The 25,129-nt window shown below is 39.1% G+C and overlaps 1 protein-coding gene across 5 annotated transcripts in view; it reads right to left on the bottom strand.

The window, feature by feature from the left end:
• EPB41L4B (erythrocyte membrane protein band 4.1 like 4B) overlaps positions 1-25,129 on the bottom strand; it is a 166,963-nt gene that overhangs the window by 29,442 nt on the left and 112,392 nt on the right. For 4 of the 5 annotated variants that reach the window (XM_027881874.1, XM_027881876.1, XM_027881878.1 and 1 more), the window contains exons 18-20: positions 23,945-24,070; positions 12,872-12,939; positions 1,097-1,201 (exon numbers count right to left, since the gene is read on the bottom strand). In XM_027881874.1, the coding sequence (XP_027737675.1) occupies positions 1,097-1,201; positions 12,872-12,939; positions 23,945-24,070 (299 nt within the window). The remainder of the gene's footprint in view (positions 1-1,096; positions 1,202-12,871; positions 12,940-23,944; positions 24,071-25,129) is intronic. The other variant, XM_027881875.1, reaches the window with a different exon arrangement.

Raw genomic sequence — 25,129 nt, 5'->3', positions numbered from 1 at the left:
GTTCCTCACGTCTAACACTGGACAACTGAAAATCTGCACAGGAGCAAGACATGAACAACACTTGTTCCTCAGAAACTCCTCAAAAATTCTTTGTGCATTCCTACATCTCAGTCTCCTGGACAAACACCATTACCCCCCTAGTTTCAATTGATTCATTCTTCTGTTTCTTCTCCTAAATAATTTTTCAGTTTTGGTGATACAGACTGTTTAAAAGCCAGAGTACTTAGCAGTGAGGCAGAAAATAACTACATATTAATATTTGTTAGAATCCTTCTGGACAGAAGGAAAACTTTTGCTAATGTTGCTATATATCTACTGGCATTAGAATGTTAAATTGTTAGAGGGATTAACAGTTGCCCTTCCGTGTAGAAAGTGTACATATTTTGTCTTCATTATGGCATTGGTATTCCCATATTAATAAGTTTATGCTGACATTATCCCCTTTCACCCCTAATGTTTGGTGGCCTTTTCTGTCTTTTCATAGAAGGACAAATCAACAAACTGATTTCCACTTCAGTTCAGTACCTCGCATTTCTAGAGACTCTCAAATTGGATGAACTATGCCTAAATAGGAAGCCAAAGCCCTTTAGGCACAGATCACTCTTGCCAGGACTAAGAGACTTTGCTTTGCTGGCTGTAGATGTAGCAGGTTCAGCAATTTCTGCAAGTGACAAATCACAGAGAGAGGGTGAACTTTCTGAAAGGGAACGGCTGACAGCACAGCTTGTTCACTCAACTACTAAGGACTGTTTTCCTTATTTTGCAAATGGGGTTGTAATGAAGCCGACAGAGCAGCTTGCTCCAGCTCACACCAGGTGTTTGACATTTCATGTAGTAAAGAGGTTTTTAATTCCTAACCCATAAGCTCAGGAAAAGGTGAATGGTCTGCAGTTCAAAGGGTTAGCAACTGCATAGGGAAGACAGTCATTTTGTATTAAAAGCTTGAAGATTCTCTATGATAAAAGGAATGGTATCGGTATAAGATCATTATCATGTAATTGCACTCATGCCTTTCAGAAGCCATAGCAAGAGCAATAATTAGCATCCCCTTTCATTTTCAGCTGTAGCAGGCAAAACCACAAAGATAGTTACTCACAAACTGTACTGCCTCGTTAACTTCCTCACACGAGGAGCTTTAACCTCCTGCTTTTCTGTAGGGGCAGTTGATGGTGTAGTTTCAGGTCTCACTGGAGCTGGACTTCTAAAAATAGCAAGAAAAAATACGTCATATAGTCTTTATTTAAACTACTTCAGGCATATCAACAAAGGTCTAACTCATCAACACTTATTTATCTTGCAAAGTGGCAAGTGCCCATTGAAGTTCATCCTTTTGTTCCATTTATAGTTCACAGGTCAGTGTGCACGAACAGAAAAGGATGTGTGAACTCACCCTCCTGTGCCAGGCATACCATTTATAAAAGTAGTAACTGATTACAAATACAGAGCCTATTTAAGAGACCATGTGGAAATGTCACTGTTTCCAAAATACCACATTTTAGTAACAGACCAGCAGTTCCGTCATGCCAGAAATATTTTTACAAAAAATATGTTTAACAAAAACTATTTTATGAATTGCAAAATCTGTTCTGCTTAAAATAGTTTTTACCTGAAATTAAACAGTACCCTTCTGCATTTGAAAGAGCAGCTCAAGGGAAATGAACTAATGGATTTGATCCAAGAAAAAAGATCAAATCTTTTCCTACTTGGTAGGAAAAAAAAGGAAAACTCAGACATGTTTCAGATGCTTATGAACGTGAAGTACATCTGCAGAGCTCCAGCAAAGGACAGAAACTGCAATGAGGATGCCTACATGAAAGAATCTTCTCTTTAACCATTTATCATAGTGCTAACTATGACTTAAATACAAATATCATAAATACTAAACACAAGATCTTCATGACCTTGGGAGGAAACCATTTCAACCATGAGCTTGATGGATATGAAGACACATGAAACATCTTAAATATTGCTTTTATTTGGAGCAACAGGTTAGGATTAAATACATCATATGTGTACTACAAATGCTGTACTCCTTTGTACACATGAAAAGTTTTAAAGCTCCAAGTCTAAATTAATGCTGAAAAAAAGTTTAACATGAAAAATTTCACTCAATTGTGAATAAAAGTGTTTCAGATACAAACAGTTTGTACTCTCTAATCCAACAAAAAGCTGAAAAACTTATTATTTTCCTTTGAATGTTGCAAATTTTCAAGAGGGGAAAAATTAGGCAAATAAACATTAGACACACCTACTCCTATTCCAGCCATGGGAATTGCTCAGATAAACTTTACTTATGATTTGTATCCTGTCAGTATTCCACTCACTTATGTTGCAAGACCAATACAATTTTAAATGCGAAAACTTCTTTCCTTTTATTAGAACATTTTGCCATAACTTCTATTAGAGGCTGGATGCAGTGACTGTCTTTCCCCTGCTATTTATTAGCAAACAAGCACCGTTTACTTGCACATTCTGAGAAGCTGCAGGTTAGCTAGGGTGTAAATTGAGGTTATCCCTGAATGAAAAGGATCAGTGACAATGCCCCTACCCAAAGAGGCCATTAGCACAAGATGAAATGTTAGACTAGTCCTACCAATTGCAGAGCTGGATTTTTGCCCTCATTAAAACCTTGCTTAGGTTAGCTTTTTCAATATCAGACTAAAAATTCCACGACAGCTCCTGTTTCATCTCCAAACACTCTTTCTCAGTTTGAACTTGCTCAAAATTGTTGCTACTCTCACATCAGCAACCAGATGCAAGAAGTGCCCAGCTTGATCAACCCAGAGCCTGATATGTTTTAAATGGCGGGCTTTTAATTTCACACAAACTCTTAAAAAAATCTCATTGATATTCCCAAAACAGAAGCAGAATAACTTCTGTTACTACCTTTTGATTTCTACAGCCAAAATTCTTATATGGAAAAGTATGATTCATGAAGAGAAGCCCTGTAATTATTTTGACTATTTAAATAGAGTAATTATGTGCAGATATCATCATTTCAAGTTTATGTAAACTACAAGTTTACAAGTTCTATGTAAACTACAGAGCTCTGTAAACTACTATAGTCCTATATAAACTATATAGCTTGAGAAATACACAAAGTGTTAAAGGATCAGCAGGACTCAAACTTGAAAAGAAAGAGAAAATATACAGTGTATTACAGTTCCTTTATAAGGCTCTTTTTCAAAGTCATTAATTCATAAGGAACCTTTTCCCTGTAACAGTATCCAACCACTACAGCATACAAATGAGGGTACTGAACCAAGGCAGAGTTACTTAATGACCTGGCACCTTACATAAAAATCTGTCACTTCCTGGTGAGAATGACAATAACAACCACAAATGTCAGCATGCAGTGGCAGGTCATCAGAAACTGCCTGTGTCCTGAGAGCCACAGCACACTCCTGAGCAGCAGCCAGCATACTCTACCGAACCAGCTTCAGCCTGTTTCACATGCCTGCACAGCAACACAAACATGCCCTAGAGAGAGATTCCCACCCCCCTGCCGCCCCAAAACCAAGGAATTTGTAGCAGCCAACAGGGCCACTGAAACCAAACTGATCACAAAAAACATACACCGTGGAACATTTCAAGTGACCACAGATGTCCACTGATCTAGCCTGAATCTTCCTCAGGAACATGATTCTCATGCTCATGCTGAGGGACTCAGGGAGTCCCACCCCACCTCGGCTCAGGTGTAGTGGGGAGACCAGTTTGCAGGGCTGGGACTACACCACCCCTTTTTGTACCATGGCTTCTACAGACTGACATGCCTTCCTTGTCTCCTGCTTAGGTATCTCCGGGCAGACCTCCGTACTTGCTGAAACATGGCAAGTGGGCCATGTCGGAGCAAATGACTGCCCACCTAATAAACTGAATGGGATTAAATAACTTCCCTTTCCCTGGAGGATCCAGGTCAAGATTTTAAAACCACCAAAGTCTGCTGGGGGAGCACACTTTCTGCATTTGTCTTCAACAGGTTTTTCCCTCTTTCTGTCTGTTTGGGCCTATTTCGTCATCTGGAACAGTCTGTCTTCCTCCATCTTCTCTGACTAATACCAAGAGGTAGAGGCTAAAAGCCCCATGATTTACAAGGATACAGCCATCTGTAGGAAGGTTGACCTGCTTTCAGGTGCTGACTCATGGGGAAAAATAAAAAAAAAAAAAGCCCCATAGGCTGATTTTGGCTTCAGAACTCCCTTTGAGTGGGAATATGGTAGTGAAAACTTTGGAGGGATAAACAAGGAAAAAAGAAGAAAAATATTTGGTGGATACATTCTCTTGTATATTGAAGACCAAGCTTAACAAGCTAAGCAAACATACACAAACACACACATCTTTCCTAAGTCTATGCTCTAAGGGTTTCAAAACATTTCTTTTCCAAAGGCCATCTGGGGTTAAGAAACAATAATATGTTCTTTTTCACTTTGATAAGGTAGCTTTTCTCAGAAGATAAGGTAGCTCTCCAAAACATTACTTGGACATTTGAAAGCTATTGCCAGCATCAAACTTCCCAAATAAAGTTTTCATTCTTTTTACCTCCCTCACCCTTTCCCTATAGATTGCAGATGCATAACAAAGTCCCTTGCTTCAGAGGAGCAGCCTAATCCAAAAGCAGCTTGAGGACTTTCCTCACCCACTTACCACCTGAGTTCTGTTTCTCATAAAGCAAAAAATTCCCTTCCCTCCTTTGTCCTTATAATGAAAATGTATGTGCAGTCTAGATAAAACTGTTATGCTCCTGTGGTCCAACAGATAGATAATGGTGATGCAGAATCTGTTGTTCTCCCCTGGCCCAGGGTAATGTTGGAGGTCAACACCTAGTATCTAAGGTCAAACCGAGCTACAAATCCTACTTCTCCTCACAGCTACCAGGACAGCCATTATAAATGCTGTGTAGGAGCCTAGGTGCAGTTTAAGGGACAAAGGACAGAGCCAAAGAAATGCACCTCAGTGGGGTATTTCATCAGCTTAACCTCATCTGAAAGGTCTCAGTACTGTTTCTTTCTCTGTAGTTTGGAGATTAGGACTACAATTACAAACAATTCATCAGTATTTGGCTTCAGGCAACAGGTCAAAGAGGTCTTTATTAGTCATAATGTAGTGAAAGAACATACCTAGGTGTCCTATCTGCAACCTTTAATGCAGACTGGCATGTAAAGGCTATTCAAGAGTTCAGCTTGATGTTATGACTTTGATGCAGAAATTACTGGGTGAGGTTCCTGTAAAAAGCTAGAGCAGCAGATCCATTAACCTGACCATGGATTGAGACCAGGGTGATGTTTATTTAGGTATTTGGGGTTTTTTTTAGAAACATTGGTTGAATTTTTTCATTTGGAGAATGACTTTTTGTTTATTTATTTATTTTTTAGGATAAAGATTGAATGATAAAGGAGCTTTTCAAAAGCAATTAAAATTTGTTAGGAAGAAGTCAACACAGAAAATGATTTTAGTTTTCCTAGAATAATTTACAGTACATTTAGAATGAGATATTTAAATGTAATATTTCAGACTTTGCCTCACAGAGTTAAGACCATTCTAAGCCAAGGAAACACAGCCTGTTTGCATTCACTGAAGTTCATGCTAGATAAGACTAAGCACATAATAAATTTTGATCAGCTTCAATTCTGAACTGCCTAAGAGTTCTTTTGTGTACAGCTATTTTTCTAGGGAGCTGAAGTCTTTGACTTGAGAAAACAAGCTGTCCATAATCATCCAGGTGACATGCCAGGGAGCATGAAAGCTACCCTGACATTCACTGGAAGTGTATGTATAAAAGCAGATACTGAGGTGCTAGTTTCAGATCCAAAATGGGTACAGATTTGGCAAACATCAGTACACTTTGTACCTTGCTTATATGGTCACATCCCAAAAGCACTTGCAGAGAGACAAAGTTCTCTGAAAAAAAAAGTTTAGATTCACTCTGCACCAGGTATGTCAGCAGGACATTAGCTCAGATACCAAAGAATGACAATTAAAATAGTTTGTGCAGGTGAGAAGGGAAAGGGAAAAGCACAAGAATGCAGATATTACGTTGAGGTGCACTCCTTCCTTGATGATACATGGAAGTCCTATTTTAGAAGTATCACTTTGGCTCAGAAAAGGTGTTGGACATATTCACATAAATTGAAAGGCAACCAAACTCAAAGCCTAGTGCACCTGGGATGCACAAGCCACAGCAGAGTCACCACATTCTGGCAATTCATATGAGCAAAGCTTACTCTGCATTGGGCATTCAGAAAAGTGCCTGACTTTACTCCTCCTGATTCATCTGCACTCTGTAAAACTTGATATAATTTAATGCTTTCCACCCTTCTTTTCTGGTGTGCAGCATATCGAGCTCTATGAGATAACATTTAATTTTACATTACATGTTGAGCAGCTCCTAATGTAATTAGTCTTAATGTAATAGCATAATTTGGTTTTGGATGGGAAGATTTACAAAGAAAATTAGAATAAATGAATGCACAAAGCACCAGCTGGTGCTTATACCTACTCCCACATACAGAGAATATTGCTATTTGCAATCCTATGAAAGATGAGATAATTTGGATAACAAGGATCAACAAAGGGTGATGCAGCAGTTGGTCTAAACAGAAAGAAATACACAGACAAATCCTGAACCATGTGGGATATAAAGCCTGCCAAAGCTGGTGATAATCCAAAAGCATATTTTAAGGGAAATAAATATTGCAGTGCATAAATGTACCACATGGTGCATGACAGCAAGTGGCAACAGCAACAAGAACAGTAATAACTGACCAGCCAACTTGAGGGTTTTAGTTGAAGAGAGCTCCTGAGTGACAACTGAATTTGTGTTTATACATTTGATCACAGTTTCAAGTAAGAGGCTGCATAATCTCCATCCTTGGAGGTTTTCAAAATTCAGCTAGACAAAGCCATGGCTGACCTGATCTAGTGTTGGTGACAGTCCTGCTTTGAGCAGGAGGTCAGACTAAATGACCCCAAGATATCCCTTCCAATGAACAGCTCTATAATTCTACGATAAACAACTAAAATTTCTCAGAAATAATATCAATTACTATTTCAATTTTCCAAAACATGGAAGGAGTATACCTGTTTTAACATCTGGATAGTTTTGTGTGTGTACCAGTAAATACTACTTATAAAATGAAGACTAACATGTAGCAGATGAAGGTATTAGTGTTCACATGTACCAGACATGTTAAGTGTTTACATGTACCAGATGTATCATATCTAATCTTTCCTGAGCTCCAAGTGAACATGAAGAGTACATTATAAGCAAATCCTGTTGCCAGATAATTCCCATCTTACAAATTTTACTTCAGTTCCTTATCAAACTTGCTTAATTTTGGCATTTTACCAACATTTCCACTGTTTAACTCATGCCAAGACAAAAGTTTGATTTGGTAAACAGGCTATGCCCAAGGACAGCCAGTATTTTGCCTGGTCCAAAGTAGCAGCAATTCCTAATATCCAGACTATTTTGGTATAATTCTTCACTCTCTGCAATTCCTGAAGCCAGTACAGCAGAGGCATACCCAAGCTTACATTCAGACATGTTTTAAGAAGAGAACAAAATAAGGAAAGTGTAGACCTTTATCTTAGATACAGTCCAGCTCTGTATGTGTGAAGCTATGTGCACGTGCACATATGTTGTGCACACTCACACACATATGCACACTGTAGGCTTACCCAGGTGGTCATAGCCAGAAAGAAAACATACTTCAAAGAGTTTTCAGGAGAAGTTCACACACAGGCAGTGGGGAAATTGTAGAGATGATGCTTCTGTCTGGGAAAAGTTTTGAATAAGGAAAGGAATTCTCTTGATGGGGTTCTGTGGTTAGCCATATATTCATTATATTTAATAAATGAAGAAGGCTGGTAATTAGGTGGTAAATTTCTGGAAAGAAAGTTCAAGAGGTTATCTTTCTAACAACACATCCCTTTACTGAGAAATGGGAGAGGTCTATAAAAAGGTTAAAATGTGATTCACATTCAAGTGATATCCTGCAGGAGAGAAACCTCTGCATGTAAAACTGGTAGATGGGTCAGGTCCTGGATCAAGAAGTGTGACCAGAGACGATAAGAAACTGACTACAGTTTTCATTTTTATATTTTGTATAATATTTTATACTTCCTTCATTATACAAATGTTTCAGGCAGACAGCTGAAACCCTGATCTCTCAAGGCTAGAATAAACAAATAAAAAAAATCCTAGCTGGTGAAAGCAGAGAATGAGAGACTTAGCAAAACTATACTTAGGAACATTTTCAAATCTGAATTAAATTAAATATCTAATCAGCAAATTCTCCCTGAATACTTCTCTCTTGACACTTCCATCTGGACACTGGGTCAGATACCTGGGTGTAAAGAATTCTCTAATAAACAGGAAAATACCTCCTCACAATCCCTTCTGGCTCATTTGTCATCATGACAGGTTCTTCTCTTACAACACCAAAGAAGAAACTGTTCTGTTAGAAGAAAGGCTTTTCTAGTTCTAGTGTAAGATGAATTTCTTTTGTTGATCTTTAAAAGGACTGACATGATCACTTGGGCACTACATCCCAAAAGAAGTACCATTAAAAATCATTGCAAAATGACTTGCATTAAAAATTCCAAACTAAACCAAAGTTCACATAAACACATTTTACTACATGCCTTAACAACACATGCCTCACTATGCAAAGTGGTAACTGCAAACTAACCATATCTCTTTTTGATTCAACATAAAAAGCAAAATAATGCAAATACATAAATAACACATTTTTTTTCAGGTATTTCTTCTGTAAACCAATGTTTTGCTCTTCCTTGTCCAAAATACAGCTCAGCTACATAGTTGGGCTCCACTTCTCTGCACATATTACTTTGCTGTTGAAGAAACTGTGTGTGCTTTCAGTCTGTTACAACAGAACTGTGACAAAGAAATGTCTAACTCTTCTTGGTAGGATTCCTGTGTCTTATCAAGATAACTCGTGTCTCTGCTGTTTAACCCACAAAAGAAATTCCCCTCCTGTCAGCTGCTCTCATTATACTTTGTTCAGCTGAGAGCTCTGTCACGTGCAGCCTGGAAGGATCCAGCTGAGGTAACCATACAACTTTCCTATAGCCACTGTCCAGATCTGCTGCTTTGTTAAGGATTATCAGCAAAGCAGCAGGGTCAGCAAGGGGAAGGTACGACTATGTCCCAATTTATAGTGCATTCTATCAGTCTTAATAGAGGATTAAAGAGAATGTAAGATAGGACACTGCAGCACATATTGGGTTACTAAGTCACCAGCTTTTTCCTCGCTAAATGTGGGAACCAGTACTTGAAACTGTCCGAGAGAAAAAAAAAAAATCCTATCCAGGGGAGGGAAACTTATAGAAACATGAAGCAATGCCGTCCAAAAGCAGGGAGGGAGAGAGAACTGTAGTCTGCTGTGATCTCACATCAGTTTAACCTGCTTTGTACAGGTTATCTATTAACAGGAAGAACAGGAGACAACCTTGCACTTCCAGCCTGTGCACCAAATGACAGAGCAAATTTCACAAGGTTTCCCCCCCAGAAAACTGACAAAATAGTGCTATTTCAGCTTCAGCTGTGATTTTTTGCCTCCCATATTTAAATTTACTTAGATGAAGAAGTATTCACAGTTTGCCAGCCGACACAGAAAATATGTGGATAAACTGACAGATACATGACAACTTTGCATAAGCACAACATTATCCCTGAGGCTATGCCCAACAAAATGACTGGAGACCTGCTTGTAGCCAAAGTGGCTATACCACACATATATATGAGTAATTACTAGTTAAACCAGAACTAATTCTACAAGGAGTTATAGCAATTGTTAGCCAAATTGAGTCTGCTATGGCAGATGCTAAAATAATTGCTCAGGGAGATTACAGGCCATATCTAAGCAGTTAATTCATTAGAAGTGTAATATTCAGAGTGGCAATGGATGAGTAGACAAAATGGTAGCAAAGAGAGCACAGTTTTTTAATCAAACAAGCACTACTGCTCTCCTCCCTCATCTTCTAGTTCCTTATTTGTATGAACAATTCATGCTTCAGTTAGTGCTCAAAACTGCATGTTTGCTTACTAGCCGGCCTGAAAAAATTTCCTTGTCTTGGTTTTGGAAAAAACCAGCATGTTGCTAGTGTTTTGTACAGTCATCAGCATTCAAATACACAAAGTCATTGTCCCTGCTATAAATCCCTTGCATGAAAAAGGTTGAAGCACTGTTTAAAAGCTGTGACAGATATTGGTTTCAATTGGCAAGATATTTCAGCAAACAACCAATCTTCAAAGATTCGCAAAGGTGTCATCTACAGAAATGTCTGCATGGTTACTTGCAGAAATAAAAATCATATTCCTTGGGGAAGTCTTTTTTTTACAAAGGATGTTTTTCCTTGTCTCAACTAAAGAAGAGGAAAACTCCCAGCTGATTGGTCTCTCAGTATGAACTAATCCTTGGCTCTACTCAGATGCAATTCCAAGTAGAGCAAAGGCTCATTTAGATCCATCAAATTCCACAAAATAGAGGTTATAAAGGGTGTTATCGGCAAATAGGTCACATGCTGGCTGGCTGCAAAGGAGCCTGCAGAAAGGGAAGCTGCTTGAAAGAGAAAAAGAATTGGTTGGACACTGGATTTATTTTGCATTTTTCTCTGAGTTTTGAAGGCAGGCTGTTAAAATTGGTCTATCCCTTAAAACTGGTCTACCCCTGAGCATTGATTACTTGTATATTTGTACCCCCAGGACACAGCAATGAAAGAATACCATTTCATTTGGCACAACTGACTGTAGAGGAAACAGTGCTTGACATAAACCAAATAAAAATAAATATTAGACAAATATACACCAGACTGCTGCATAACAAGAACTCCAAAGCGACTTTTGCAATGTTATAAGGTTGGAGGTGTGCAAATGAAAACAATAAAAATTAGCTTTGCTGCCATCCAAGGTTGCCATCCTTTCCTCATGCTGAATAGTACTTCACCTCAAAAAGCACACAACTCATTTACAGTTCATCATGATGAAACAGGAAAAGCCTATTCCAAAATGTGAAACAGAAAGGCTTTTCTATAGATATCTCATATCAGAACCACAGAGTATTCAGAGTTGGAAGGGATGCACAAGGATCATCAAGTCCAAATCTTAAGTGAATGGCCCATACCAAGATCAAACCTATAACACCGGTTTTATAAGCACCAAGCTCTAATCTACTGAGATAATTTCTGATGTTATGCAGAAGTTCAGCAGAAGTGATTAAGGAAAAAAGTCTGTAGCCACATTCCCAATCACACAGGGCTATACAGCCACGTTGTCTTGAACTGTTTCTGGCAGTGACAGCCAACCCAACAAAGAGCGTTGTGGTGGAGACAATAAATGAAACCCCTTTGTATTAAACAAAGAAATTTCTCAATTTGCCACATACATGATGAATTTTCATAAGAAAGAAAAGAATTTTCTTAAGAAAGTTTTCCAGAGGTCTAAGAAGAGCAACAGCACAGGAAAAAAAGTGGGTGATTCTAAATATTAAGCAGACTTTGCAGACTCTCAGACAAACAAGAGAATTATGGCCTATCAGGCTAGAAATTACAGCTCTGCAAGATAATTCGAGATGAGAGACATGGGGAGTTGGGAATCATGAAAGCCAGTCAGCACCATGGGAGGCAATAGCATCACCTCTTGTATCTCCTCCTGCCTCAGCACAACGAACAATCATTGTTCATGTCTAGGTAGCTGCTTTCACTAAGCAAACATAGCAACTCTGCTAGTCCAATCTGATCAAAAAGGAATTTCTGAATTAAATGTTTTTTGGAGACTAGTGTTGATTTATCACTTTATAAGAAAAACACACATTTAAGAAAAAAGGGTTGACAAATTTTCACACCTATAAGTGTTTCTTTTTGAGTTCAGGATGATTTAATTTGTCAAATATAACTCAATACCCCCCTAAATCGGAGTTTTCTATAAGATGCTTAAATGTCTACTTTCAGTTGCAAGAGTCACCATCAGAAAGTTATAAAGTAAAATCCTGAGATGACTAGTGCCCTAGTACATATGTATATTACATATATATAAACATATATATATATATATATAAAGCATATACACTGGCATAATTAGCATGATTAACATCCAGTGGGGTTGATATGCTTTAAATCTGTAATATTTTTCTATCATACTCCCATATTTTGACACTAAGGATGTCCAAAGTGATGGCACTGCCATATATATAGAGACAGGCAATTTCCAAATACACATACTATAACCTCCTCTCTAATTACCTGCTGAAAGACAGCATACTGTGCCACTCAACTAATGTTTACAACTAATATGCCTCTCCAAAATGGCCATCCAAAAGAAGAAAGACTATTATCCACTATCAACATACAAAAAGTAAAATCAAAAGTAGTCATCACTGTCTAAAAATGAGCCATTTTTCCAAAGGCAGTTTACCAAATGTCTCTTCTTCTGCAAAAGACCTTGCACAAATAAAAAACCCACAAAGGATATCCACAAGGATATTCTAGTTTGGACATCTAGTATGTTTCTGATATAAAAGTTATGAAAACGGACTTATTTTTATATAAGCTTTTCTAAGATTATCACTAGACTGATTTCTTATCTTGAGCTTTTCTAATTTTTTCAGGTATATCCACTCAGCCTGATCTTTGAACTTTTTATTAATTCTTAAACTGCATCTGATATATGTGCATAAAATAAGCACTGTTCTGGCAACCACCTTCTCCTCAGGATGTTGCTTGGTGAATTTTACACAGCAACTTGTTAATGAGCAAATTGAAATGCAACAACAGTTTGAGATAATGTTTGGAAAATGCCTCACTATATCATGCATTCATTTGATGCTTTCCCTACAGACAAGAAGCAACAGACCTTACATTAGGGTCCTGCAGGCCGGAGGTCTTACTGGGATTTACAAAAGAGGTCTCTTCTTTCACAGCCTGTTAAAAGAAGGAGCCAAAGTTTAGTACAACATCCCCATACACTTAGGACAATACAACAGTTTATTAAAAAAGTAATTCCTGTAAGCACCTCAGAAAACTGCAGTACCCAAAATGCCTATTCTGCCCAGATTTAAAAGGCATAATCTTCTTGTCTTTTCAGCTGCTACAGATGAGATTCACTGTGATGAGCTACAATGTACTATGTGCAGAGCAATACTGTTAAGGAAGAGACTGGATAGGGATACAGGAGGAGAAAGAACACTGACATTTGTAATTCCTCCACTAAGCATTTGAGCAGAAATAATCTACAAGGGGAAACATACTGTAGTTGAGTTGTTCTTTTAATTGAAGTAGAGTAAATATTCATGCAGCCTAATTAAAATAATGATGTCAACCTTTCATTTAGTCTTTTCATTCAGTCACTGAAATACACTATCCCCTACATATATTCACACTGTACCTAGAATTCACAGAAAATCTCACCCACTACTGCTCTCCTGCTAAATTACAGAGTCCTCATACCATTTCACATACCATTTGTCTATAGAGTTGAAAATACTAGTATTGCGAATAACTTACATGGAAACTGCTTTTTCACCCAGAAAATGCCCAGTTAGGGCAGGTGTTGATATACTGTTCAACTGAGATGCACTGTTCCACAAACCATGTGTAAATGACAGTGTCAGCACAACCCTGTACCCCTCTACAGAGAATACTGCCTGAAGACATAAGAGTATCTCTGAATCAGTCATGGACTTCTCAAATTATGACATTTGCATTCTGCTAGATGAATAGAAGTGAACTAATAGGGTCCAACAATAGAGTGATTTTTCAGTGTTCAGTGTCTGAACCATAGTAACTTGAGGCCATCGGTCCAGATAAAATTTAATCAAATGTGTCAGTCTAATCCTCTCAAAAAAGGATGAAACAGATTTATTCAAATCCATCAAATCCAAATCTAAGGAATTTACAGACATGTAAAAATATCATAAATTTTACATGAGACCTTCTATTCAATACAAATTGTTATATTCCATTTCAGGGTACTCATTAGAGAAGGAAACAAAATCAAAGTCGAGTTTCTTTTATACCTCTGCAATGAACTACAAAAATAAAAATATCAGTAGGGATACTCAATGCTCAAGGAAATTGCCCAAGCTGTGATAGTTTTAGGTTTGTTTCCCCCTTGTGCTGGAGAGAACAAACCCCTCATTGCCACTTCCCAGATCATTATTTACCAGATCATCAGCCATGGTGGGAACAGACTGTTCCAGCTTGTACACACAATTAACTGTAGGTGCAATTAAACTGGAACCACTGGGAGCCTGATGGAAAATGAACTCTATCCTGGGCCTACTCCAACCCAAGCAAGTACCTGAGGTGATTGGTTAGAGAGCATTTTGTGATAAGTCTCTTCATAGGAAGTCTCTACCTTGTTGCATCTTGTATATTGACATCAAGCCCACCATCAGCCGAGAGGGAACCCTCTGAACCTCATCAGCAGCATTGTCCCTCTCCTAGGCGGCTAGTTTTCACTGAGGAAGTTAGTTTACAGCTAATTTACTCAGAGGAGATCAGGGCCTGCAGCAGGTACTGGAGAAGCTCCACTCCGACATAGTGCTCTTGCATATTTGAGTTTAATCTCCCTCAGCCAGAAGTTCCTCACTCCTGGACAAATGCTCTAAAAGTTAAGGAATCAGCTAAATGTGGGACATAATCACACCATCACCTCCATTGTAACTCAGCCACCAAATGTTTTGCAGCTAAGGTTTTCAGTGAATTGGTGTCACATCATAAATAACTTCTGTATCAGGAGTGCAATTTCTAAATTTTAATAAATTCATAGCCTTAAGAAATTCAGCTCTCTCTAGAAAACTTTTTTTGCTGTTTTTTAAACAGCTCTGTCTAGCATACTGTTTATTCAAAACCTATTCCTTTCTTGAAAGAAAATGGGTTTTTTAAAGACTTGAGAGAAAGCACTGAAAATCGTTCCTGGCATAGATGAGCAATGGAAGCAATATTGCTTTGTTCTACAGAAATTATAATGCTTTTTATAAAGCTGTTTGGTTTCTGAAAGCTGTAAACATGAATGCAGCTGTCAGAAACTTAATACATAGTCTCTTCTTCCACACTGATGTCTTAACAACATTTTATTGTTAAGTCTGTCAAGCTAGCTGATTATTATGTGTCAAACTGGCTATTTTTTAAAACTACAAATTTTACTTTATTCCAATTTTCCCCATATTAATTGATACACACTTTAAGATGCACTTGAAAACAACAATAGAAAAGAGAATTCAGAGATCAAGAATGCAATGCAGGGGTTGTGACCAGTAATGAAATTATTAAAATCCCACCAACTTAAATGCTATAAGCCATGGATCTCATTAGCCAGTTGAGAGGGCTTCACTTTACATTAGTCCCTAATGGCTGGCCCTTGGTTTCTTCTCAGCTCTGGGACTACATTACTGCTCTCTTTTGCCTTGTCTGCATTGGAAGGCTAAGCCTGCGTCTCAAGAAGTCATATATTCCTTAACAGCATGATCAGCATCATGAGGAATTTCTCTTGGTAGTAATTTGGTTCATTATTACTCATGCTTTAGAGAACAGAAAAGACTTCTGTACCCACAAGTAAGTACTGCAGACCACTGAGCACGTAATCCCACTTTAAACTGGAAGGATTAAGGGAGCATGGACAGAAATGGAGAGGCTTGAACAGCCTCAGGTGATAAGGCATAACCTCAGAGTACCACTGGGTGTGCCTTGGCAGGTACATATAAATAAGGATGGGCTAATTCTTCTCACCCTATGCCTCTTCTCCCTATCTGTGGATGAACAGAAATGAGAAAATGTTATACCTGCAAACACTTCTGCAAAGGGCTTCAGCCATCAGAAACTGCACCACCCTTGCTTCACTTGATGGCTTATTGGCTTTTGGCTTGTTTGTTTGTTTCAGAAGGAGGTCAGTAAGTCATCAGGTGGCAGCACGTTTCTTTTATTTTTCTTCTTAACTGCACAAATCACACTCACTAACCGTGCAAGGACTCCCCCAGCTTGACTGAAAAGATGTGACTGTAAAACGAGGGTTATACCAGTACACAGCTCTTACAATATAATTCCCAGATAGTCTGCTTTCATTTGAAAAGAAGTGCACCGGCTAGGGACAGGATTTGGGTTTCCATTGCAGAATGCCTTCCATCACTGGAAGAAGGCAGTTAAGCCAAGGCTAGCAGGAGGTACCTGCTGGAGAATGTTCCTATAGAACAGGGCAGAGGCTGTCACCCACTGAAAACCCAGCACTGAGCTGTGTAAGAAGGACGGAGGCGGAAGCATGGACATGCTCAGATCTCTTTAACTAAGGCAGATTCTCCCCTTCACAGAGGCTGCTGCTCTGAGAGGGAGAGGTTTCAGGGCATAAAAGACATGGAAACTTAATTTATACATAAGCAGATTCATTTACTAATTACCCACAGAGAAACAAGCTGCCTCTTCTGGCTACCAGACTTCTAACCAAACAAAATTAAAGGTTGATACATGAAATCCATCCACACAATGCCATTTTCACACCAGGGCCAGAGCAAAAGAAAAATTATTAACGTTCCACATTCATATGCCACTAACTTTCAAGATGGTGTTAGAAATAAAGGGAAAGCATTACTTTATCATATTAGAGACATGAAATATGCCTGGGCAGCAATGCCATTGTAAAAGCTCTCTCCATAGATGATTGCTAAGAAATACTGGTTTCACCAAAGGATGAAAAGAGGAGAAAAGTATGTAAGTAATACCTAATTTTGCTCACAGCTGTCTAAGCAACCTACCTGTGGGCAGCCTGAAACTTCTCAGTGCACTCCTGAACGCTCTTAACTCCTGCTGCTTTTCCTTCAATTTTCTTCTGAAGGAAGAGTTAGCCCCAGGACAATGGGGAATAGGACCTCAAAATGGGAATTGGTTGCAGTAGACTTGTACCAATAGGGAAAAAATAGGAAAGACAGAACTTTGGCTGCAGCCTTCTACAATTCTGCACAGACAATTAATTCTGGCTGCAGCTGTGGGTTTGTGGGCCTCCAGCAAGGCAAGCAAGGCTGTGTTCTTCATGCCTCAAGCAAGCACCATGTGCTAGTGCCCTCTGTGTCTCTCCTCTGTCACAAGGGACATCGCTGCAGCTCTCACCTCTACTACTGTGATCCAAAATAGGAACATCTCGCATAAGCAAAAAAAACTGCACGAAGAATCAGATCACTGGAGCCAAGGGGGAGTATCAGGATCTCATCTGAGAAACACAAGGGTCTGGAAGGTTCATATGAAACATATGATGGCTCTTATTTAGCAATTTCACAAAGTTCTCAGTTGCAGAAAGGAGGGGAGAACAACAGAGCTTTCACGTTTTGAGATCTTCAAAGGTAAGGAAGCAATTACCCTCACTGCAGTGGCCTGGAAATACTTCTTATCTTGGCTCTTTCTGAATCTGTAATGATGCTAAGGAGGCCTGAAGCATACTCGAGTTTTCACTCTTTATCAACATTTTTGTCCTTTGCCAGCCACGCTGAATGTTGGCTGATATCATTAGATAATACAGGCTAAGCAACATATCATCAGGAAGAATGCTCTGCCAAGGTAAACCCACCTTGTCAAACGTAACCTTTCAGGCAGAAAAGTATCATGATTATGTCTCTTGGAATCAGACTACTCCATGTCCTTCTGAACAAGGCCTGGCACCATAGGCTGTGGTGGGGCTCTTACACAACGATGCAATTAACAGTACTTGTCTCATCATGTACTAGCACTTACAGACATGCCAGATAGGAGACATAGCTGACATACTCACAATGTGCTGTCAGTCTTGTGATACCACAGCCACATTTGCCTCCACTATCCCAGGGAATAAATTAAAGATTTCCCTTCTCCCACATTCTGCTTATCCAAATCCTCCCTCCCTTCTGTACCTCCACCAAGGCTGCCACATCGTTTCCTCGTCTCCTTCCCTGATTTATCACTGAGGTATATACGCTGAGGTATATCACTGCTGGCACACTTCTAATAAACTGCCATGTATCATATATTGATTACACACAATCAAAATCTTGCATTTTTATACCTCTGACAGCATTCATTTCCTGTAGCCTCACTTTTAAAGCTGAGCAAACCTGTTTCCTCATAGCAACTGAACACGCAGAATTTGAAGCTGAGCCATTTTTAAATTCCATTGTTATGAACAATTATAACTGACGTGATGTTGCACTCACTGCTGTTCCAGTCCAGAGTCCCAGCATAGTTGCTTCTTTTTTACCTAGCCTGAAATTTGCCAGTGAGTTTATTGCTCATCCAAGTGGGTGACTAACAGCAACAGCTTTAGCAAGGAAATCATAATGTACATAAGGAGCTGTGGAAGCTTCCCCCACAGCCCGAACACCTCAGCTGTGACCTGTTATACTCACATAATGTCAGTTCTGATCTCTGTGCAAAGGCTGTCAAGTTGTGCAGTAGCTCTGTGCTGTGAATAAGTACAGGCGGAGGGAGGGAGAAAAGAATGAGAAGGAAGCAAACAGCAACTAATTCATGATAGACAGATGTTAAAATATTGGAAAAGCTGATCCTTTCATGGTACTTCAGTCAACATCTAGTGAAAGCTAAGAATTCCTCTTGAGATCCAGAAGGATTTGCTTAAGTCCTATTATAAGAAAGATCACATCAGATTATAAATCCTCAAGTGTCTTCCCCTCACGTACTCTATTTTTGTTCATGACCTGATTAGGGTTTGAATCCAGATCCCCTTAAGTGAATAAAGCTTCAAAGACCCAGCTTACATAAAGACAGTGGATTTTTTTTCTAGAAATACAAGGCAAAACCACCTGGACTTTGAGGTTGACAAGTCCTTACACTTGAGTCTTTCCTTAAAGGAGAGAGAACACTGGAATAGACAAAGAATCATCAAAAATGTAGCTAGGACAGACTAGCACTGTGAATCACCTCACTTGTGCACCTTTTCTACCATAAATAATGCATAGATCCAAGTCTCATTTACATTTGCAGCCATGGCTTGCATCTACATGGAGAGCACAGGCTGCAGGATGACATATGTACCCTGTGTGTCCGGAGATACTTACTTTGCCACAGTCCAGTCCTTTCCTCAAGGCAACTCTAGACAGCATAAGCAACCTGCACTTACTCACATATTTGTAATACTTGAAGCAAAATGGCGTTATATTCAGCCTGTACTTGTTTCTAGGACAGGGAGGAAAAAGAGAGAGATGGCTATCCACCTGGCCTAAAAATTTACATGTGCATAAGCTTGCCAAGAAAGTTAGTGTGTGAAAGGGGTTAGAGGACTGAACATCTCTGTTCAGCGTAAATGTCCCTTTGTTTTCTAAGAATCAAGGCGGGGGAATCATCTGCTTGAGAACCCAAACCCTGCTGTACAGCAGATACCCCTCACCAGCCAGCAGCTTTCGTTGGAGTTGATAAAGGAGAAGCAAATGGGATTTTGCATGGTCTTTGTGAAGAACTCTGCATCTCCAAACCACCTATTCCTACTACTTTTTTCTCCGCAAACAACCCCATAATGTTCAGTGAGGAACAGCTCAGTAGTAACGTCACGTCTATTTGTCTTCCACAAACTGCACTGAAAAAACCTTCACAATGAGCTTGGCCTTCCCCTGTCTGCAGACTAGGGAAAGATGAGACTGATGTGAAAATCAGCTGCAGTATAAATCTATGAGAAACATGATCCTCCTTTTTGCTAACCAGCTAGATGTACATCAACCTAAGGATTTAGGAAAGTCTAGGTAACAGGCGGAGAATACAAACACCACTTGTAGAAGACAGACTACTAGAACACAGCACACACTGCCTGCCAAAATAAAAAGCCCTGCTGAGATAGCTGTGCATTTGCTCAGGAGCTTGTGCTTAATTTTAAGGATAATTAGGATTTGTCTGAAGCCAAAGTGGATATAAATAGCAACTGAAACCTGCTAGTATCTTTCCTCCATCAGTTGGGCCACCAACTGTTTGGCAAAAGGGACTCTTTGTGATACTAACAAGTCGTGTCTGCTCAATCACACCATATCAGCACTGACTCATGCAAGCTGCAAAGGGGTTTTAAATGCCAGGGAGAGCTGGTCTTTTGTATTCTGGCAGCTCCTTACTGCTGTTTTATACCACTCCCTCTCAAATGAAGAGCCTGGAATAAATGAAAAAAAAAAAAAAAAAAAAAAAGAAAAAGATATGTCAGTTGCTTCACAGCGTTTAGGGCTCCCCTGGAGCTTAATTATGTGGGAACTGTGACACGCAGTCTGTCAGCTAGAAGGTGGCAGATCCCTGTGGCACATTTTGAAAGGTGTGTTGTGAAACACTACTTGTTTGCTCGAGACCTACAGATAGCTCTATAGCTCTATAGCATGCCCTGTGCAAACCACAGGTTCCCACAGCTGCGTGTGGGTTCCTCACGTTTGTCACCTGTGGTGTCCATGGCAGTGAGTTCCAGCATCCCCACGCACACTGCAGTTTGAGTCTCCTTTTAGCTGAATGGCACATAAATATTCTCATCTTCACCAAATAAAAAAAAACCCTCACTCATGTTTGTTTCCTGCTGCTCTGTATCTCTAAATCGCAAGCAGGGCTAAGTGATCGGCTCCGTAACCTTACAAATTTTCGGACTCTAGGGTCATAATTAAGGAAGGTGTATTGCCCCCTAGGAATGTGATAAACAGCTCCTCAGCATAATTCTGAAATGAAGCAGCACAGAGATCATATTCCAGAATATATTTTCAAATGTATTTTGAAAATATTTCCCCTGTTTCCCCATTTCCCCGTTTTTATTTTTTAAATCATAAGCACTAGAACCATTAATTTCTAAGGCTCTCTCTTGTGTTGGTGTCTAGCTGCCACAACCAAAAAAAAAAACTACACAAAATTTCTGTCCCAGTTTATATTTTCTATTTGCAAACGTTTACTCCATTCTCAGAATTACAAGGAACAGCTTCTTCTACTACATGCAGGAGGTGCCTTCATAAACTTGTCATATCCTGATGTTAGTAGCATATGGTATTGAAAATATTCCTACTGCTTAGAGAGAGAGCTGTTACAAATACTTCAAGCAACAGTTTGTAGACATGATTCTACAGTGCACCAATATTTTTCTCATACTTTCACATTTAACCATATAGTGAAGACACCCCATTGAGTTTCAAAAAGGATGAGCTAGACCATAGATTTCTGGGGCCCTTAAAATAACATTTCCTTTAAAATACCATATGCATAAGACAGAGCCTGGTTCTTTCTTCTTCATTTTACGAAGTAGAGGAGTGAATCTTTTTTTTTTTTTTTTTTTTTTTTTTAATGCTGTCATGAAATACAGGAATAACTCTGCTGTACATAAGGAAAATCAGACTGCCTTTCTTTACAGCTTAAGGAATATAGGCTGTGCCTTAGAGAACACAGATGTACTTCTTGCCCTGGCTGCCTTGCAAATTGAAATATTACAATACAAAAAACTAGAGATGAGAAATTGGAGTGTTAAGCATAAGGCCAGAAGGCAAGACTTCTCAGGGATTTAATATGGAACTGGCATCAAAAGATAGAATTGGTCAGAGGGTAACATCATTAGTCCTCCAGATATACTGAGCAACAGGATATGTCAGATGGGGTCAAAGAAGGGCAGGATCACTGCCCTGAGGGAATACATGACGATAAATGGTTGTCTTTCATGAAGAAACCTATTCCTTATCTGCTTCCTCAAAAGGATTCTGTGTCTCTGAGCAGTGTAATTCCATCTCAGCTCACTTTTCCCAGAAGATGACTGAACTGCCACTGGGAAATGGCTTAGCTACCAGTATTCAGCTACTTTTCTGGGAGGATAGGGGTGGGTAGAGTAGATAACTGGGTGGTTTTATGGTATCTGATACTGTGGTTTCATGGGTTCTCCAGTAGTCCCCTTCCCTCCTCCAATTTTCTAGATGATAGATGGTGTGTTTCTACTCATTCCTTCACCATGAACATTTTCCCTACTCTTCTCAGTACTTGTGTAGCCACAACTCCTTACTGTAACAGCTGAACATTGCCTGGTCTCTGCCTGCTTATTTTTGCAATGTATCTGAGAAGGGTAGTCTCTCATACCTGACAGGAGGGGAGCTCAAGTGCAGAAAAACTCATCTCTAGTTACAAAGGTAATTTTGTGGGTAAGCAGGTAGTTGAATGGGGATTTCTAAGATTAAGATACATCCTAATTTACTGGCTATAACTCTTAGGCCATACTTTGTTAGCACTGAAAGCTTCAGGGATTTCAAAATGTATGCAATTATTTTTCCACAGTATATACTATCTGCAACAGCCTTCTTTCCCCTCCTTCCCCTGAAATAATGAGACTTTTCTCATTGAGGCCAAGGCTTCAGACACCTACTTAATCAAATCTGACCGCTAAAGCCTTGTGCAAAACAACACAGATAAGAAGGAAAAGAGGAATGCTCAGTTTGCTCCAAAACTTATTTACCACACAGCAGCAGCTAAAGAATACAGTCATGGCAGAAAAAGCAACCCAGGATGTTTTCCCTTGAAAAGCCTCAGAGTGAAAAATTAAGGCACGGCAGGTCAATTGAGAGATGCATACATTAAGCACATTTCCTATCTTGCCTTAATAATGTTGTATGCTGAATGCAGCAGCACACACTCCTTCCAGTCTTTAACTATCCAGTCAAACATGACCATTAAGCATATTCGGGAGAAAATACAAACATGAGAAATATACCATGACATCCTGTAGAACAGATACACAGGGAAAACAGAGGGTAAACCCAAGGGCAACCAAACAAGAAATATGGGGCACAAAATATGCTGCACAGTTGATATAACACAGAATTCAGAGAGGTGAGAGAACAGCTTTAAGCAAAAACTAAAAGAAAAACACTCAAACAACTCCTTCCCCCTCATGCTGCCAGATTTACGGTTTCTGTTCTTGAAATCTAGGCCAGTCAGAATAACCAAATTTTGATACTTCCTTAAGGTCTAGTTAGACCAGATGTAATCTAACTCTCAGATGACAGATCTGCCAGGGAACAACAAATACACAAAGGTGATTGTTAACAAAGTCCTTTGCAGGGCAAGTTGACCTGGTATGTTACTGTGAAAAGAAACAAAGCAATGGAAACACCAATGTAATTTGTATTCAGTGAGAATAGTATGCTCAAGGATACCACAGGAACTTAGGAGAAGAGTTATAACAAATTTTCTGCCTCTACTTTTTTTCCCCAAAACATTGTATTTCGCTTTATTTTTGGCACCAATAGCATTATCTGTTGCCCACAAATTGCCATTGAAAAGAATCACACATTTTAGGCTTCACATAGATTTCCCCTGATTGGAAAATTAATTTTTTTACAGTCACGCCATTTAGCATCAGTTTTCAGTTGCATAGCATCATTAAAAGACTCACAGTGTTTTTGAAACAGGATGTATCCAGTGTTAACAGTAACAAAGCAGGGAAAATGGAAGCTTAAAATTTTGTTGAAAGTGTACAAATAGGTAAGAAAACAAGGTACTAGCTAACATTTCACATTTAGACATCTTAAGTTAATCCTCTGAAATAAAGGTTGAATCTGGATGTATAAATATTATTATTAGAACACAACCAGTTGCCATGAATGGTAGGTAGCCTCAGAAAACTCCAGAGGTTAACTGTTTCTCAGCTACAAAGTAAATAAAAGCTACAGTGACAAAAGCAAAACATGGGGACTTCCTGAGGCCATCTTTCCTATTTTCTTAGCCTCTTTCAGCTGTATTAATCATGTCAGTTAGGACAAATTTCCTACTTCCATCATATCAATCAGTTTGAGTAACCTGTAGAAACCGCAGAGCAACTAGAGAAAACTATGTCAGTGTGGACACTTGAGGAAAAATAAGGTTATTCCTCAGGAACAATGTGATTCTGGAAAATTGGTGAAAGCTACGACAAAACTAAAAAAGTGAAGTATTAAACACTAAAAAGTGAAAAGCATTAAACACAGATTACCTGGGCACCTACTCTAAAAGCAGCTTCCACTTGAGCTTTGAGGATGTTGCACTTCATATGGTCAGGTACAGATGACGGTGACACAGGGGCATGAAGAGTCTTTTCAGACACCTTCTTGTCTTCACCCTATATTTAATAAAAAAGATAAGCACAGTGGCACATATTAGAATGGTAAGTTTACAAAATGATCAAAGGGTAAATTTTTACTTGTAATCATTTGATTCAGCAGTACTGATAAAACTTCCATGTTCATACCCTGATAGATATGTCTCAGAAGTTTTCAAAATATTTAATGACTTGATACTATTTGCAAGACAAGAGTAGCTTCAGGGAAGCTTGAGTAATAGAAGCAAGAAATTGATGTGGAGTGAAGATACATGAAAGAAAGCCCAGCCAGGCCCTGGAGTGGTCGACCAAACCTGTGATCATACTGGGGAAGAAAAACATTATTTCAAAACATCCCACAAGAGGCAGAAGAGAGAATAACACAACTGTAGTGAACACTGACATCTTACATCACCCTTCAAATGTAAGGCTTTGCAAATTTAACCAGAGGGATCTGAAGTGATTTCCACTTAATTGCAAGCCAAGCAAAATCTCTGTCATCAGAAAGAAAAGAAAAATCCAGGGAGTTTAAACATTGCTGCTGCTGTTTCCACTTGATGTCAACCTTTTACCTATGCAGCAATCTGGATGAGAAATTGTAACCTCAGGACAGCTAGTTTAGTGACCTGTTCAAACATGACCTAAAGGTTTTGTGCCTTAAACAAATTATATCCAGCAGAAATGCCAACATGAATAAACTTTCCATGCAGAAAGGGAAAACAAACAAACAAAAAGAGACATACTAATGTATCAACAAACAGTATGAATGAGACCAGGATTGTAAACATGAACGCTTAAACAAAAGCCTGTAGTATGTTTCATATTTTTGAAGAATAATTGGGCAATGGCATAACAGCCATTGCAAACTCTCCTATTCTTCCTGTAAATAAGACCTGAATTATAGATGAGTAACAGCCTAGATAATGCATTTTCCACTCTCATTGCTGGGAAGAGTGAGTGGTTGTATATACTCAGACAGATCTGATATGCAATGCAGTCATTTAGATTTCAGCTAAAACAGGTACAAGGCATCAGTAAACCAAGTTCAATGATCCTTGAGGTTCACCTCTGTCAAAGTAT

The sequence above is a fragment of the Empidonax traillii genome, unplaced genomic scaffold (assembly GCF_003031625.1).
Source record: "Empidonax traillii isolate 1590-97213 ecotype Southwest subspecies unplaced genomic scaffold, ASM303162v1 scaffold98:size2021230, whole genome shotgun sequence".
In the NCBI taxonomy this organism is placed as follows: Eukaryota; Metazoa; Chordata; class Aves; order Passeriformes; family Tyrannidae; genus Empidonax; species Empidonax traillii.
Note: the sequence above shows the minus strand (reverse complement) of the source record. Positions and strands in the feature narration are given on the sequence as shown.